At 43.6% G+C, this 14419-nt stretch overlaps 1 protein-coding gene across 1 annotated transcript in view; it reads left to right on the top strand.

The window, feature by feature from the left end:
* The window catches only part of BCAS4 (breast carcinoma amplified sequence 4), a gene marked incomplete at its 5' end in the record, with an annotated part of 43450 nt that continues 29031 nt past the window's right edge, over positions 1 to 14419 (top strand). The window contains 2 exons of the mRNA XM_082325690.1: positions 1 to 144; positions 7819 to 7890. Coding sequence (XP_082181816.1) covers positions 1 to 144; positions 7819 to 7890 — 216 coding nt within the window. The remainder of the gene's footprint in view (positions 145 to 7818; positions 7891 to 14419) is intronic.

Genomic DNA, 14419 nt, shown 5'->3' with positions numbered 1-14419 from the left:
ATGAGCTCAGCCGGGGACCGGCGGCGAGCTGCCGCGGAGGTGATGCTGCGGCCGGAGGAGCCGCCGGAGCCTCGGGCGGCGGCGGCTGAGGAGAGCGGAGCTCGGCGGCTCGCCCGCTGCCTGACCCCGCCGCCCGGGGACGAGGTAGGCGCGGAGGAGGAGGGCGCCGCGCAGGGGCTGCCCCGGCCCGGGGGCGGTCCGTCAGCCGGGGAGCGAGGGGCGGGCTCGGCGGCGCCTCCGGAGGGCCGCGGGCTGTGCCGGCCCGAGGGGACGGTTGCGGGGCAGGCTGCAGGTGCGGCCGGCGGGCTCCGCTCGGCCCCGCGCCGGGCAGCGGCCCTGGGGCCGGGGCTCCCTGAGGCAAGGGGCGGCGGGGGAGGGAGGGAAGGGGGCGGCTCAGCCCCCGGGCTCCCAGCGGGCAGGGCACGGCCGCCCCGGGGGCGGTAACCGCCGCTCGCGTGTCCCCGCCGCCCGGAGAGGGGCTGCCGGGGCCCGCTTCCCCCCGCCGTGCATCAGCAGCCCTCGGGCTCTCCCTGCTCCCGAGCTGCAGAGGCTCCTGCCCCTCTTCCCTGAGCCCTGCTCGGCGGGGGTGTGCCCCGAGCTCCCCTCCTGCCCGGCTCCGGACTAGCCCGCTGCTCCTGGTGCTTCTCTGATTTTTGGAGACAGCGGGGTGTTTGCGTGCCCTCTGGCTCAGCAGGGCCTGGTCTTCGGGTACCCCGTGTCTGGGATGCAGCGTCGGGTAAAGTTGAGCTACTGCTGAGCTCCTGAATAGCTGAATAAGGGTTTCCATGCTTCTTTTTTTTAAAATGACTATGGCTGCGGCTGCTACTCTGTTATTTGTTTTTGTGGAAACCAAGTCTGCTGGTGACGGTAAGGTCAGGCTCAGAGCGCTGATGCGATTAAGTGGAATGATGCTTAGTTTTGAGGATCTTAGGTGCGGTTAGTTACCCCAGTCTAGCCGTCTGGCTCAATCAGGATGGTGACAGTGGCGATCTTGTATAGCACTGTCACCATCCTGGTGACAGACAGGGGACTCTTCAGATTCCTGGAGGCAGAGAGGGAGGTTTTGAAGTTGCACTCTGTAGGCTAAGACACTCCCCCACCCACCCCCAAAAAAGAGGCTACAAAAACAGAAGTAGGGAGCACTTGGGAGTATCCCCCTTTCTGACCTGTAGGTAGCTCCTATCCCGCTTGAGCGTGACGGTGACATAAAGTGAATAACATTTTCTTTGGGAAGATTATATAAAATTTTCTCAAGATAAAAGATACTCCTAAATCAATCTTCAAAACAGCTTCCCCTCACCCCTTTCCTTCATTTTTGGCAGTAAAATGTTGATGTGATTTATTTTTGTCTCCAAGAAGAAAGAAGAATGGGAAACTTGTTCAGTTTCACTAGTCAGATTATTTTTTCCCTATGCCTCTCCCTTGACATCATCACTCCATCAATTTCATCTCTCCATATGTGGTTATCTATGATTTGCAATAAGTCAGACCACTTATACACAACCAAATCTTGGGATCTTTGTTTTGTTTTTCTGTTCAGTATTTTCAAGGAGATAATATAATGCTTAGTCCATGATACCCACATAATCTTCATGTGGTTAAACCACTGACAGCTTTTGTCTTACTTCTGGATTAAGATCTGCTTTATTAGTCATCTACACATCTATAGAGGGCCAAAACCAAGTGTTGTTAATGCTATTAACAATTACAAAAATGAATTTTCAAGCTTCATTAAGATGACATTGCAAAGGGAACTGCTTAGTGGGGAATAAGCTTCATTAAAGTATTAGTTCATGTCAGCTGAATTCTATTGGTTTTATCAAGTGCCATTCATACTGGTGTTAAATAAGAAATAAAGAAGACCTACCAATTAATAAAACAAGTTTCCTGCATAGTGTTGTATGGCAGACTATGTATTTTTGTAACTGAGTGCCAAGCCTCTTAGTTCTTAAAAGGAATACAGAAACAACTTGTGTTCTTTGCTACTTGCAAGTCATTCTGTTTCCTTCAGGCATCTTCAGCTGAAATTAAACACTTGTTTTAATACTGATCTCTCTTGATTCTTGCTCATATTGGTAGCTTGCTCAAAGCAGCGATATAATTTAGGTATCTTCCTACTTGGGAATTAATCACAGCTTTTGTGGAATGTTCTTAAGTGTCTCTTCCTGTGGGCCTTGCCTTGCTAGCTCAGCTCTGTCACATATCAGTGTTGTGGGAATCAGAATGAGGGCTTTCAGTTCCTTTTCAAAAAGAGTTGCCTTAGTTTTGCATTTTTAAAATTTTGTAATTAGCAATAACAATTTCCTCTGGCATATAACTCCTAATTTTCATTATGATTTTTGATTTTGTGTAGCAGTTGTAGCAAATGAGACTATGACAATGATGAATGCAAAATAAGATATTTGTATAGTCCAGTAGAAGATTTTGCTAAGTGAAAGCTTTCAAGCTTATGCTGCATGACATAGTATTATTCTGCCTGATTTGAATGTATCATGTGAATAGCTATGAAAGACTTCAGTTTTACTGTTGAAATACACTTGCCATTCTGCTCTTTTTGTTTCCCCTTATACACTGATTGTTTTCCCTTTGTAGGGTTGGTTTTTTTTCAGTATTCTGAAGCTGGCATAGGAGGACATCGTACTGAAGAACCTGTTAATTTTCAGCAATATTGAAATGTTCCTGCTGGAGGCTGTAATGTTATAAAGAGCTGTGTGGTTTTCTGGTTTGGCTATTTTTAAAGTTTTCTATGCCTACCTTTTCATCTTAATGACATGCTAGGAGAGCACCAAATTCCAACAAAGGGAGCTTAACTTCTTGAGTGAAAGCGGAAGGCTTTTTGGAAAACTTTGTAGAAGAGATTTAGTGCTGAATTTTCTTTTTTTTCCATGTTCCTTAATGACGTGTGATAAGTTAGAACACTATATTCATATCTCGTGGGCCTGAGTAGTTGACGATATAAAATACCTGACCCAAATCTTTTTATCAAGGAGCGAGCTTGGTATCAAAAAAAAAATCCTTGGGAAAAGCAGGTAAATTGTTATAAGGTTGAATGGGAGCATAATGCTGAGGCAGAATGAAAGGAGGAGTGATGGGGGGAGTTACAAAAGCTTATCTTATCTCGGGCTTGGAGTAAAGAGGGAAGAGATTGCTTTCGAGGAACAAAGACATTTAAAGGGAAGTGGTGACAAAGGGCTATCGCTATGGGTACAGTATATACAACATAAGAGAAAGTCTGAAAGGAAAGCTAACCTCAAAGCTAGACTGCGTATTTTTTCCCTCTAAGCTACAAAATGAAGTCATGGTTTTAATTTTGTTTTGTTTTGTTTTCTTTCCATAAATAAACAGGAGAATCAACAGTGGATATATGGGAGCATTAAAATGCCATCTGGAAGTGGTGCTGTTGTGCCTTTGGCTAAGGTTTCATGATAAGTTAACACTGCTATTGAAAGATCCAACGTGTCTCTTCCCCTCGCTACCTGTTTTCTTTGTCAGTGCTAGCCTTAACATGGCTGTGTAATGAATTGAGTTGAAGAACTGATTTGAGATAAAATGATATGGCGAAGAAATTAACTGTTAGTTTTCAACGCAGAACAATTTCCTGATTCATTCCACTGTGAATGTCTGTCCTCTCACGTGCAAAGGGTTGGCTTTAGGGGCATAAGTGAGTGACGGAAAAGGGTAGACTCCTTTTATTGCCCATGCCAGCTTATATAATTTTAAAGTGATTGTGAAATTACAGTCTTAACTAGGAAACACTTGTCACCCCATATTTTCATCATAACTCTGAAATGTGTTCAGTGGGTTTTATTTCAGATCTTAATGATAAATATACAGCGAGTTCTGTAATCACCTGGAAGGAGTTTGTATGGTCTGTTTAGTAAGTACCTAATTACAGATAATGGTAAATATGTTGTTGATATTGCAATTTGCAACAGGCCCCTCTTAAGCATTTCTGAAGGTGTCTTAAATACATTGAGCCCTTAGAATGTTGTTTTTCTCTTTTGCAATTCATATGGAACTGCTAAGTATTTGCGGTTGAGTCCTTTTTAAATGTAGTATTTTGGCTTTTTTATGCCTAGTGTGCTTTTATAGTAGCATGCCTTGAAGAAATAGTGTTAAGTGGTTTGTCTGCATCTATTTTCTATTGTTTCTTACTATTGTTGTCTTCTGTTACATTTCAGGCTATGTAACACTCTTTGGAGTAAAGATTAACTGTGAATCTGTTTTGAATTAACTTATTCTCAGTGGTGTCAATAAACTTTGCTTCTGTCCTCCAACACATGCTACTCCGATGTTTGAATCCTTATGAACGCAAGATGCTCGTGGTACATATTAGAAGGGCCAGTAATGTCAGCAAGCTGCCTGCCTGAAGCACGTCTGCAGGTTTAGTCAGAGCAGGACAGCAACCTGCACAGCTAAGGCAGCTTCTTTAAATGGATGTTGCTTTAATGCATCATCCCTTCCATCCCAAAGCATTCTACGATCTGTCAAATTAGTGGAATTCACACCTCCTTGACAGCCATGCATTTAATGATTGCTCCCATCAAACAGCCTTTTCAAAGCTGTAAGCTTGATAGCCGTTTTGGACTATCTCTTTAAGCCAACTGTGCTAGTCCTGAACATGTGGCTACGTTAGTGGCTTCAGGCCTGTGAAGCTGACTGCACAGCCTTGCCAAGAAATGGCAGGAGTTTGATAGAATTGTTCTGTAGGCCATCTGATGCTTGCACCACCCACTGAGATTGCTCTGCTGTAAAATACACTTAACAAAAAAGCTAGCAATTATGTTTCTCTGTCTTATGAAGACTTCAAGAAATCAGACTCTCAGACTCAATACTTAACAAGTTTTTCACAAATTAAATGTATTATAGTAACATGAAATTGCTGGGAACTCTTTCTTATTTGACAAGAATGCATTTTTCTGTTGTTTAGCAGTGATCTTTCCAGAGTTGGCCTATGTGCAGTGCGGAGGATGAGCGCTCTTTCTTTCTGAGGAGAAGTTAGATGTGGAAATTCTGTTCCTTTATTTAAGCATGCAAAGGAGCAGCAGAAGGAAAACAGCTTTTCCACACAGAAATCTTTACCTCAGATAGACATGGAACAGATTGTTAGGGGATGTAAACTTGTGTTAGCACCACTGAAATCCATGCATTGATTTACAGCATCTATGGATCCTTCCTGATAAACCTGTGGAGTATAATGTGTCTTGAGGTTTCTTCTGTCCAGATATGTACACAAAAAAGAGGCGGTGAAATTTTGTGGGTAGGTTTTGAATCTTGTATAAGTGAAATTACGATGTGAATATAATGTGATAGTCTATGCCACCATGAAGACTTCACACAGAATTTGAGAGACACAAGTGTCTGAGGAAATGACCTTAATAGGCTGACAGGTGTGGTCACTGAGCTGATGAAGATGCCAGCTGCTAACAGTTTCTCTGAGACAACACATACCAGTCTTAGCTCAGTGCTGCTCCAACACAGTTGCAGAGCTTTTGGGCCAAGTTGGGTTGCATTCCTCCTACTCAGAACACGGCCTGAGCTCATATCTGCGTTCTCCTGAATAGGTATTTATCCTCAGCCCGCATTATGTCCTACATATGCACATCCATGTTGGCCCTTGTGAAAACAGCCACTATTTCTTCCATGTGCTTAGGACTGTTTTGCTGTTCTTCCTTTCCTCTTTGTGATAGCATTATTTGTCCTTTCTAGTTTTTGAATCACTGTCCTGGAAGTAACTAGGAGTTGAGTCCTTCCGCAGCTTGCATGATTGCAGACCTAGAATAGCGCGCTCACTTGACATGGTGGATTTGGTCTCCTGGGTTCATGTGATTGCTCCCTGGGTGACTTCTAGCAGCCTTTTCAGAATACCCTTTCTAGAGCGATGTGTGTACTTTGTTACCCCACTGGTAACTTGTGTTTCTCTGTTGCTCCTCCTTTCTGGTTCTCTGGCAAAAGGCTTTTGCCTTCTTTATTGCCATCTTCTTAGTGTTGGTGCAGAAGCTACCTCCAGGAACGCCTCCATACCTGAAATTGTTCCCTCAGATCTGTTCAGTTGCGGCAGTTGGCTGCAAATAGGCTTCCAGAGGCATAACACCACCTCCCTGGAGCTGGAAAGTTGACTCGGGCTCTGCAGAGAATGACGTTTGCTCCATTTACGTGGAATAGGTTTTATAAAGTAAAAGAGGAGTTGCGTGCCAGTGACCATCTTCAGTCCACACAAAGCCCAACCTTCGGGGTGAACTTTGGTGTATGCTGCTCTTAACATTTGCTTAAGGCTAAATCAAGAGTTGAGCATTTTCCATTCTACCCCTTGCTGACAAAGTGCCTTTGCCTCCTTACCTGTTCTTCCTCTCCCAGCACCCTTTCTTCTGTCTAATGCCTTTACATGAGAGCAACTCCCTTTGCCACGTTGTTCCGGACAAGAGTGAGCGTACCTGTCTTGGGAGGTCCTGGGGCACTTTTAAGAATGGCAAAAAAAATCCTGGAGTTAGCCCAACTGTTGGATTGATAACTACAATTTGAATTTCAGAGGCGACTCAGGTTTCCTTAATTTTATTACCAGGTGAAAGGATAATAAACTTTATTTAGGAAGAAGATCACTCCTTACAGGCCGGATGACAAATGATAAAGAGGGCTGCTAAGGCAACCCTTGCTCTTGTTCTGCTCTTACGATGACCATTTAAGCAAAGTAGCCCCAACAAATGGGACAGCTTCCCTTTGTTTGGCTTTATTTAAAAGAAAAAAAGTTTTCATCAGGTTCATTATTTTAATTTTGGAGAACGTGAGATGTGATTAGGATAGGAGAATAGATTTGGGATTTTAAACATTATTTAAATTACAGTGCAAATACAGGATTTGGGGTGGCCTTTTAATTTTACTGATTTCCATTTCCTCTATTTGAACTCTGATTACTCCATTTGTTTTTAAAAACATGCTGAGAACAGAAGGTTTGTTCTCCTTGTAGTTGCAATTCTTCACTGGGCTTTTGTGAAGAACGGTCTTTAATCCTGAACTTCAGTTAAGCGGGAGAGTCTTCCAGCTTTTGTCCTCTGCAGAGGTGGGCATGCCCCGGCGCTTGGCTGTAGCTGTTGACTTTTTCTGGAGTTCTGAATATGGGCTCCTTTCCCATACGGAAAAACATTTTGGTAGCTGTGCACAGCTGCCCTTCTGAGCAGCTCTTGGTTTGCTTTCATAGTGTTTTCTGCTTCAGAAGTCAAAAGTCGTTTGTTGTTTTTTTTCTTTTAGGCATTTGCTAATGGTTTGGGGTTTTGGGGTGTTTAACCATTTTCCTGTCGGTGAATAACGTGGGCTGTAACTTCAAATTTACTTTTATATAAATCACGCTTTGTTGTTACATCCACGTGCAAGTGTTAGAGTAAACTTTTCCTGCTTCAAAACTCGAGCGAGATGCTTGGCGAGGAACTTCTGCCCAAGTGCACGTTGGCTTGGTGGGTTTAGCAGCCCCTGGCAGACGACTCGGTGCGAGATCTGAAGTGGCGGTGTGCGCGGAGGTGGCTGCTGGGGACGCCGTCCCCGGCCCTGCGGGGGTGAGAGGAGCCTCCCAGCGCCTCCACGTTTTACGTTTCTCAAGACAGTGAATTCCGTGCGTCTGGTTTTTGAACTTTTGGAGTTGGTGATGCGGAGGTTGCCTAAAAGTTCCCCAGCTCGGCTTGGGTTCCCCGGGGGGGGGGGGTGGCAGAGGCGGCAAGGCGGGGGCGGCCCCGGCCGCTGGCGGGGCCGGCCGGCGGGCACCCCTCCGACCCGCCTGGGCCCGCCGGGGCCCCAGCCTGGCCCCCGTGACCGCTTTTCTCCCCCCAGGTGAAGGAACTGGAGGAGACGGTGGAGGAGCTGCTGAGGCGGCTGGACGAGTTCCGCGGGATAACGGACGCGGTAGGTGCCGCCATCTTGGCAGCGCGGCCGCCGCGGGCAGGGCTGCGGCACCGCGCGCGCAGCGGGGCGCCGCGCCCGCCAGGTGGCGCTAGGGCGCGCGCAGCCGGGCCGCCCCCGCGGGCGCCGCCCCGCCGCGGGCGGGTGCAGGTGGGAGAGCGGGGGCGGCGCCGCTCCCGCGGGGCGGGCGGGCTGCAGTGGCGACGTCTGGAATAACGCGCTCATCTGCCTTTTCCCTGGTCCGCTCCCTCACCGCAGTTGTGTTATGAAACCTCCCCAGGAGACTGCTCCAGGGCTGCAACCGCTGGGTCGTTTTGGGGCAGTGGCACTAGGCTGGCTGATGCAGACGGAGGTGATGTGCGGTGCAGTAACGTTCACGGGCACCAGCTACGAATTAAGGCCACCTGTGCTAGATGCTGTACAAATGCAACAAGCTAGTTGTGTCTACTGAGAGCCTGCAATCAGAATATAAGAGAGAAGTTGATACGGGTGGAAAAAACGAGTGGGGAGTACTAATTAATGATGGGGTTATGACTGATACGCTATGCAACACGTGTAACACACCAATGGTCTTTGCCATTGTCAGTGCCTAACTGTTTGGGATAAACCATTTAGAGCAAGAGGTATGTGTTACTATTCAGCTTACCCCAGGCTTTCTGCATAAAGTGGTGCTGTCTGAAGGCTATGTGGGTTATGGTGTTCCTGTAAAAATAATGAACGTGATTTTTGCAGCCAACTTTTCTTTCCTTCCTTAGGCTAAAAAATGTAAAATTAGGTAGAGGAACTGGTACTGCTTTTTAACCCTTCCTGAGTGTTTCATAGAGCGCTAATTCAGATAGCATGGACCAAGTTTACCTAGAGGGACTTCCTCTTATAATTGCTGATGCACAGACCACCCCGTCTTCTGTTAGCACTTCCCACAACATTTTTCTTTTGTCTTCAAGCATCTTGTATAATGCCTGTGTCACTGGCAAATACAATGGTTGCTAATTGTATTGAATGCACTTCTAATGGCAAGGAGTGACCAGCCAACATCTCCTCGGGGACTTGTTGCTTATGAGGTATTTTGTTGGGTAATTCTTAGGAACTGCATAGATAAATGGAGAGGGACAGGATGAAGTGAAGCAGATAAGAAAATTATGTGGCCAATGTTTCTTAGGCAGTTGAAAAGCAGTTTCCTGGCTTTATTCTTACCAGCTTTAGTGCAAATGAAAGATACTGGTGTGCTGGCCTTTCTGCATGTTGTTTTCTATTTACAGAACAAATGCCAATATTGCCTTCTAAGCATCTTTCTACTTCTCTGTTCATGTATCACAGTGTTGTTGGGAGAAATGTTGTGCTTACTCTCAAGGACAGAACTCGTGAGTCATAGGTGGTCCCAAAGCAGTCTGGCGTGGTCTGCAAGAACCCACTGAAAACTCAAATTAACACGTTTGACGCAGTTTATGCAAAATATCATCAGCTAACTAATTATTATTTGTTTTTTTTCTTTCTTGCACCTTGGATGTGAATTCTGCCCAAGAGAAGTGAGGCCATCATCCTTGTTCTAGGCAAATCAGTCAGCATTATAGCCAGTTATTAATTCCTTTTCAACTTCCATCAGAGGTTTCTGGCTTTGTTGTTGGCATGCCTTGCTTATGGAAAGGAGGCATCGTTGCTTCCAGAAGGAAATGACATCGAGTGGAAAGAAACAAAAGCTTGGCTCATTGAAGTCTCACATGGTTAGCAGGGGACTTAAAAGGAGAAATAGCTGCCTTGTAAGAATGGTTCAGTATTAGTGGCTGTTTAAGCAGTTCTTTTTCCATTCAGCTTTTGACAAAAATAGCTGTAAAGGAGCATGTGAACCTCAGAGCATGCAGTCTATTTTTTGATACATCTTGGCTTACATTTGTCAGCTGTAGATTCTCTAGTAAGGCACGTTTAGTCTGTGCAAAATGTAGAATATGAGAGATTGGTTTCTTGGACCGAAAATCCTTTGAGTTCATTCCTGAAAGGTGATGATTGCTTCAGTGATACGACATCACCTGCTCAAAGCAAGTGCTTTGAATCAGTAGTTCTTCACTGCTGATTGTATTCTGTCTGATTTACTATTAAGTTCATTCACTCAATTCTTCTGTTTGGGAGCTTACACTAAGATTTTGTATGTCCCTTATGCTTTTTCCCATCAATCAAGCATGCACCTTACGTTTTTGACTCTAATATAGGGAAGATGGTTAGCTTGTTCAGATGGATCCAGTGAGCTTTTAAACCTCCTGTGAGATTTCTTCCCTTGCCAACCTTTTCTACAAAAAACACTAACCTAGTTTCAATACGCTATCTTTGCATTGCCCCTGAAAACGTTTTTCCACAACCTGCAGGCTGTGAAGAATTCCCTACTATGCAGATTATTGACCTTATCTGGGAACATCAAAGCACTGCAGTCAGCGTGCTGATTCTGTGCCTTTCTATCCAGTACCTACAATGTAAGGTTTCTTTCAGCAGCAAATCAAGTGGTATCTGGGAATCTGATAAATATAATGAACTGATTCCAGCTTCTGTGCCTAGCAATAATTTTGTCTTTTGTCTATGCCAACGAAAGGCAAGGGGAATCATGCTTTTTTCAATTGGGCATTCAGTAAAGTATTCACATAGAGGGATTTGGCTTTTCTCCTTTGAGTGTGCTGCTGCTTTTCATTTACAAGTACTCTTGATGCATACATTTGAATATTGAAATGAGGAAGAACCTGGATCCTCAGTGCTAGGAAGACAAAATGCTATTTCCAGTGTCATACTGTTGTACCTGGCTAGGCACAGCATGGCACAGCTCTTACAATGGACACCTGTACAAGAGGTAAGTTACAGTGACAATGTAAATACAGTTCAGCGTGCCTCACGCTTGCTGTGGAAGGAGCATCTTGCAATGAAAAGATTGCACTAGGAGAATTTTAGTGCCCGTTATTTAACTTTTTGTGATGTCTTTCTTAGGGCGCTGACTTCAACAAAGTAAATTACTGTCTTTTAAGTGGCTTCAGAGCCTCTCAAGTATAATTATCAAATTGTGATTTTTAACTGAGCTATGATTTGAACCAGTGACACAAAAGCAAAAAAAAATCGTTGTAATAACCAGACTCTTGTATATGCTGTTCTTATTTTTTTTTTTTCCCCATGGGCCATTGTTGGTTACCTTTTTAGATACGATTCTTTGTGCTTCTTGTATATCTTAAAGCCTGATTGAAAATGATACCTATTCAGAGATGCACAGCTGGTTTAGTTACATGTGGGAATTCGCTACTTCCATTTCTTTGGCTTCTGATCCTTGAAGAGGATGTATGGATAGATACAAAATCTCTGCTTATGTTTGAGACTCCTCTTTTTTTTTTTTTTTTTTAAATATGTATGTTGATCCTCCAGCATACTCACCAGTTTATAAAACCACAGGTTAGTGGTTGTCAAGCCATTGAACCTTCTTGCAGAACTTGCCCCAGGGAAATGATGCGTTTGTAAATTTTGATTTATTATGGTTCCACAGACCAGCTGCTAACTGCTTGTCTTTGTCTCATGGACTTACAGTTTGGGAACCTCCACCCTGAGGCCCTAGGTGTGGAACCTGGTTTCATCACTGGGGAAAAGAGAGGAAGAGGTTGTTTTGTTTGGTTCGCTGTGGCTAGGGTTTGTTAACTTCTCAGGAGCACACCAACCTCAGTTTTCTCTTTTCTCACCACCAAGCTGTTCAGTTTTCAGTGGTTACTTTTACTCACGATCCTTTTATGTTTCTCTGTGTTAACATATGGGATCAAAGACCAAAAAAGAATACATAGACATCCTTTCAAAAAAGTCCCTGTGACAACTAGAATTTGCACAGTATCTTTGACTTGTGGCTCCAGCTACTTTTTTTTTTTCTTTTCCTGAAAAAAAAAAAATAGTTTTTATAAAATACAAAATAACAAGAATCTGTGCTTGTTTAACTGTTACAGCTTGAACTGCAGTGTATGCAAGGATCAGGTCTCACTGCCCTACATGCAATGTGCCATTCCTGGTTTGTGTTCTAATTCATCATTCATACTCCGGTTGTGCTGTCTCCTGAGTGACTTTGGTGCTGTTGGTTTGCTACCTCCTTGGGCTTAGCCTTACTGACTTGAATTAGAAGACAAAGCTGAATCAAACCTTCCCTCCTCGCCCCCTCCTCCAATTAGCATAGTAAAACCTAGCTGGAGGAATACAGGGGGGTTTCCCCATCAACTGCTGTGCTCTGGTGCTTGTGCTGAGCACTTGGCTAAATCTTCAGTAAGATACAGTAAAATACATTGCACGAGGAGAAATGAATCTTATTTTATAACGTGGGGTTTCAGTCCAGTCCTGCTTTCTCTGGCTCATGAGAGGTTGCTGTACCAAGAGAATCATTTCCCTTTGTCATGTGCTGACTTCTCTTGAACTCCTCGTCGCTGTGGTTCTGCAGACTGCTGCAGAGTGACTCTTCTTGAATCATATTTGCATATCATTTCCTTTCATCACAGGCTGCTTGCTGGAAAATCAGCTCTCCCGTGTCTTGTACTGGTTGTTTGCTTTTACCCTCAAAGAAAGATGGTTTAGATTTGTTCCATGTCTGCTCTGACCTTGTGTTGATTGTTTTTGTACTGGGTCTGTACAACATCTCCCTCTTTCTGGCTATGTCCCAAACTGTGTTTATATTTACAGTAGTTATCTAGCATTTAGCTGTAAGAGTGGCTTTTCCCTAGTCCTTTCCGAGACCGACATTAGCAAACAAGTTTGTTACCTTATCTTTTGAAAGTCCAGGCTCAAATTTTAATCTGATGTAGTTTACCTGAGTATAAATCTCACCTCAGACAGATCACCAATCTATTTTTCACATGTGCTTTATGGTAGAGGAGGGGTTTTTTGCCTACCATTGACCCAAAAGAATTCAACAGAACAAACCTGGAATTCTTCTGCTTCAGCTCCTTCATTATGCATTCATTCTGTATTTTTATTTAACATTAGAAAATATGTCTGATTCCATTCACAGGGATCCTACCAGAGTGTCTGTGCTCACCTTCTGTTGGATATAAAGTACATACTGTAAAGATAACAGAGTGTGTCTGCGTATACAGTTATGTCACTGCTGGGGGAGGTCTCAGTATATATATTTGGTGGATGTAGTGCTGAGAGCAGTAATACAGGAGATACTGTTGGTTTGTTTACAATAGAAAGCTACTACTGTTTCGATATGTCTGTTTGATCTCCTCTTACAGCACACTTACAGCACTATAAAAGCACTTGATCTGCATGTACTCATTCTGGTAATAAAAATACCATAAAATCTTACTATGAGTCATTTTATATGTACATAGCTTTGTCTATACTCTGCTTTTAAAAACACAACTTCTGAAAAAAAAAAAAAACCACAAACACAGAAATGAGTCATATGATCATCAGTAAAGTGTCTAAGTACCTATTAGAGTTTATAATCCATGGTCCATGGATTAAATTACTTACAGCAGGCATTTATGCTTTATTTGAGATTCTGGATTAAATCTCAAAATGCCTAGAAAATTCCCTGCCGTATTAGCCCAACTCCAGATTTTCACCATTCTAGCTGAAAGATACTTACTCTTTCCTATGAAGTTGAAGGAAGAATATCTTTTAGCTCAGTCTTTGGGACAAAAATCTCTTTTGAAGGGATCCTCGTTCCTCTGTATTCTTTAAGTCTATTAAAATTGTAGACAGGACAGCTTTAATCCAGCAGTGAACCAAGACCTCCTACACTCCATTGTAGCTGAGAAAGAAAACTTGTATAAAAGTGGGCTCAACTGCCTCTCTTATTTCTCTTGTCAATGTGTTGCTGCTCTGTTTTACAAATTAGAATGCCTATTTGGGGGTTTTAGTGGAGGTTTTCTTGGTTTTTCTTTTATCTTTCCTTTTAGAGAGCTCTTCCCAGTTCTTGTCTTATCTATAATTTTTGGCTTGTACGTTCCATGAGCTATAGTGCTCTGCTTGGAGGTGTGTCTTACTGCCACCTAACAAAGCACTGGCAGTTGTTTATATAGCAAATTGGGTAATTCTTGCTAACACAACGCTCGGCAGGATTTCAGATAAGGTTCAGGCTCTCATACGGATATCAGAAACAAGCTTGGTTGAAGTAGGTTACAGAAACAAACCTTCCCTCATTTAGGGCACTTAACTATTGTGGAAACTGACAGGGCCTAGGGAGCAGAAACTTCCTCTGAGGTGCCTATGCTGTAATGTTGTGTGAGCATTCTTGCTTTCCTGAGTACTCTAGTCCTGAGCTCCTGTTGAAGGCAAGATACTAGAAGTGGTGTACTCAAAGATGTGACTCTTTCCAAAAACGGATTGATAAGTAGTATGAGTTAGCTCTCCCCCAATAAAATCAAATCAGGAAGGATGGTATAGAGGCCGTTTTAATTTTAAATCCATTATTACCCCTCATGTCTACAGTATTTCATAATAGAAAGTAGATGGTCTTTTGGGAGGAGTAGTGTGGAAATTTGGGGAGAAGAGGGAAGGTTTGGTTACAGTTCTGATGTGGGAGTCCTGT

This window comes from Platalea leucorodia (assembly GCF_965183815.1).
Source record: "Platalea leucorodia genome assembly, chromosome: 13".
Lineage (NCBI taxonomy): Eukaryota > Metazoa > Chordata > Aves > Pelecaniformes > Threskiornithidae > Platalea > Platalea leucorodia.
Note: the sequence above shows the minus strand (reverse complement) of the source record. Positions and strands in the feature narration are given on the sequence as shown.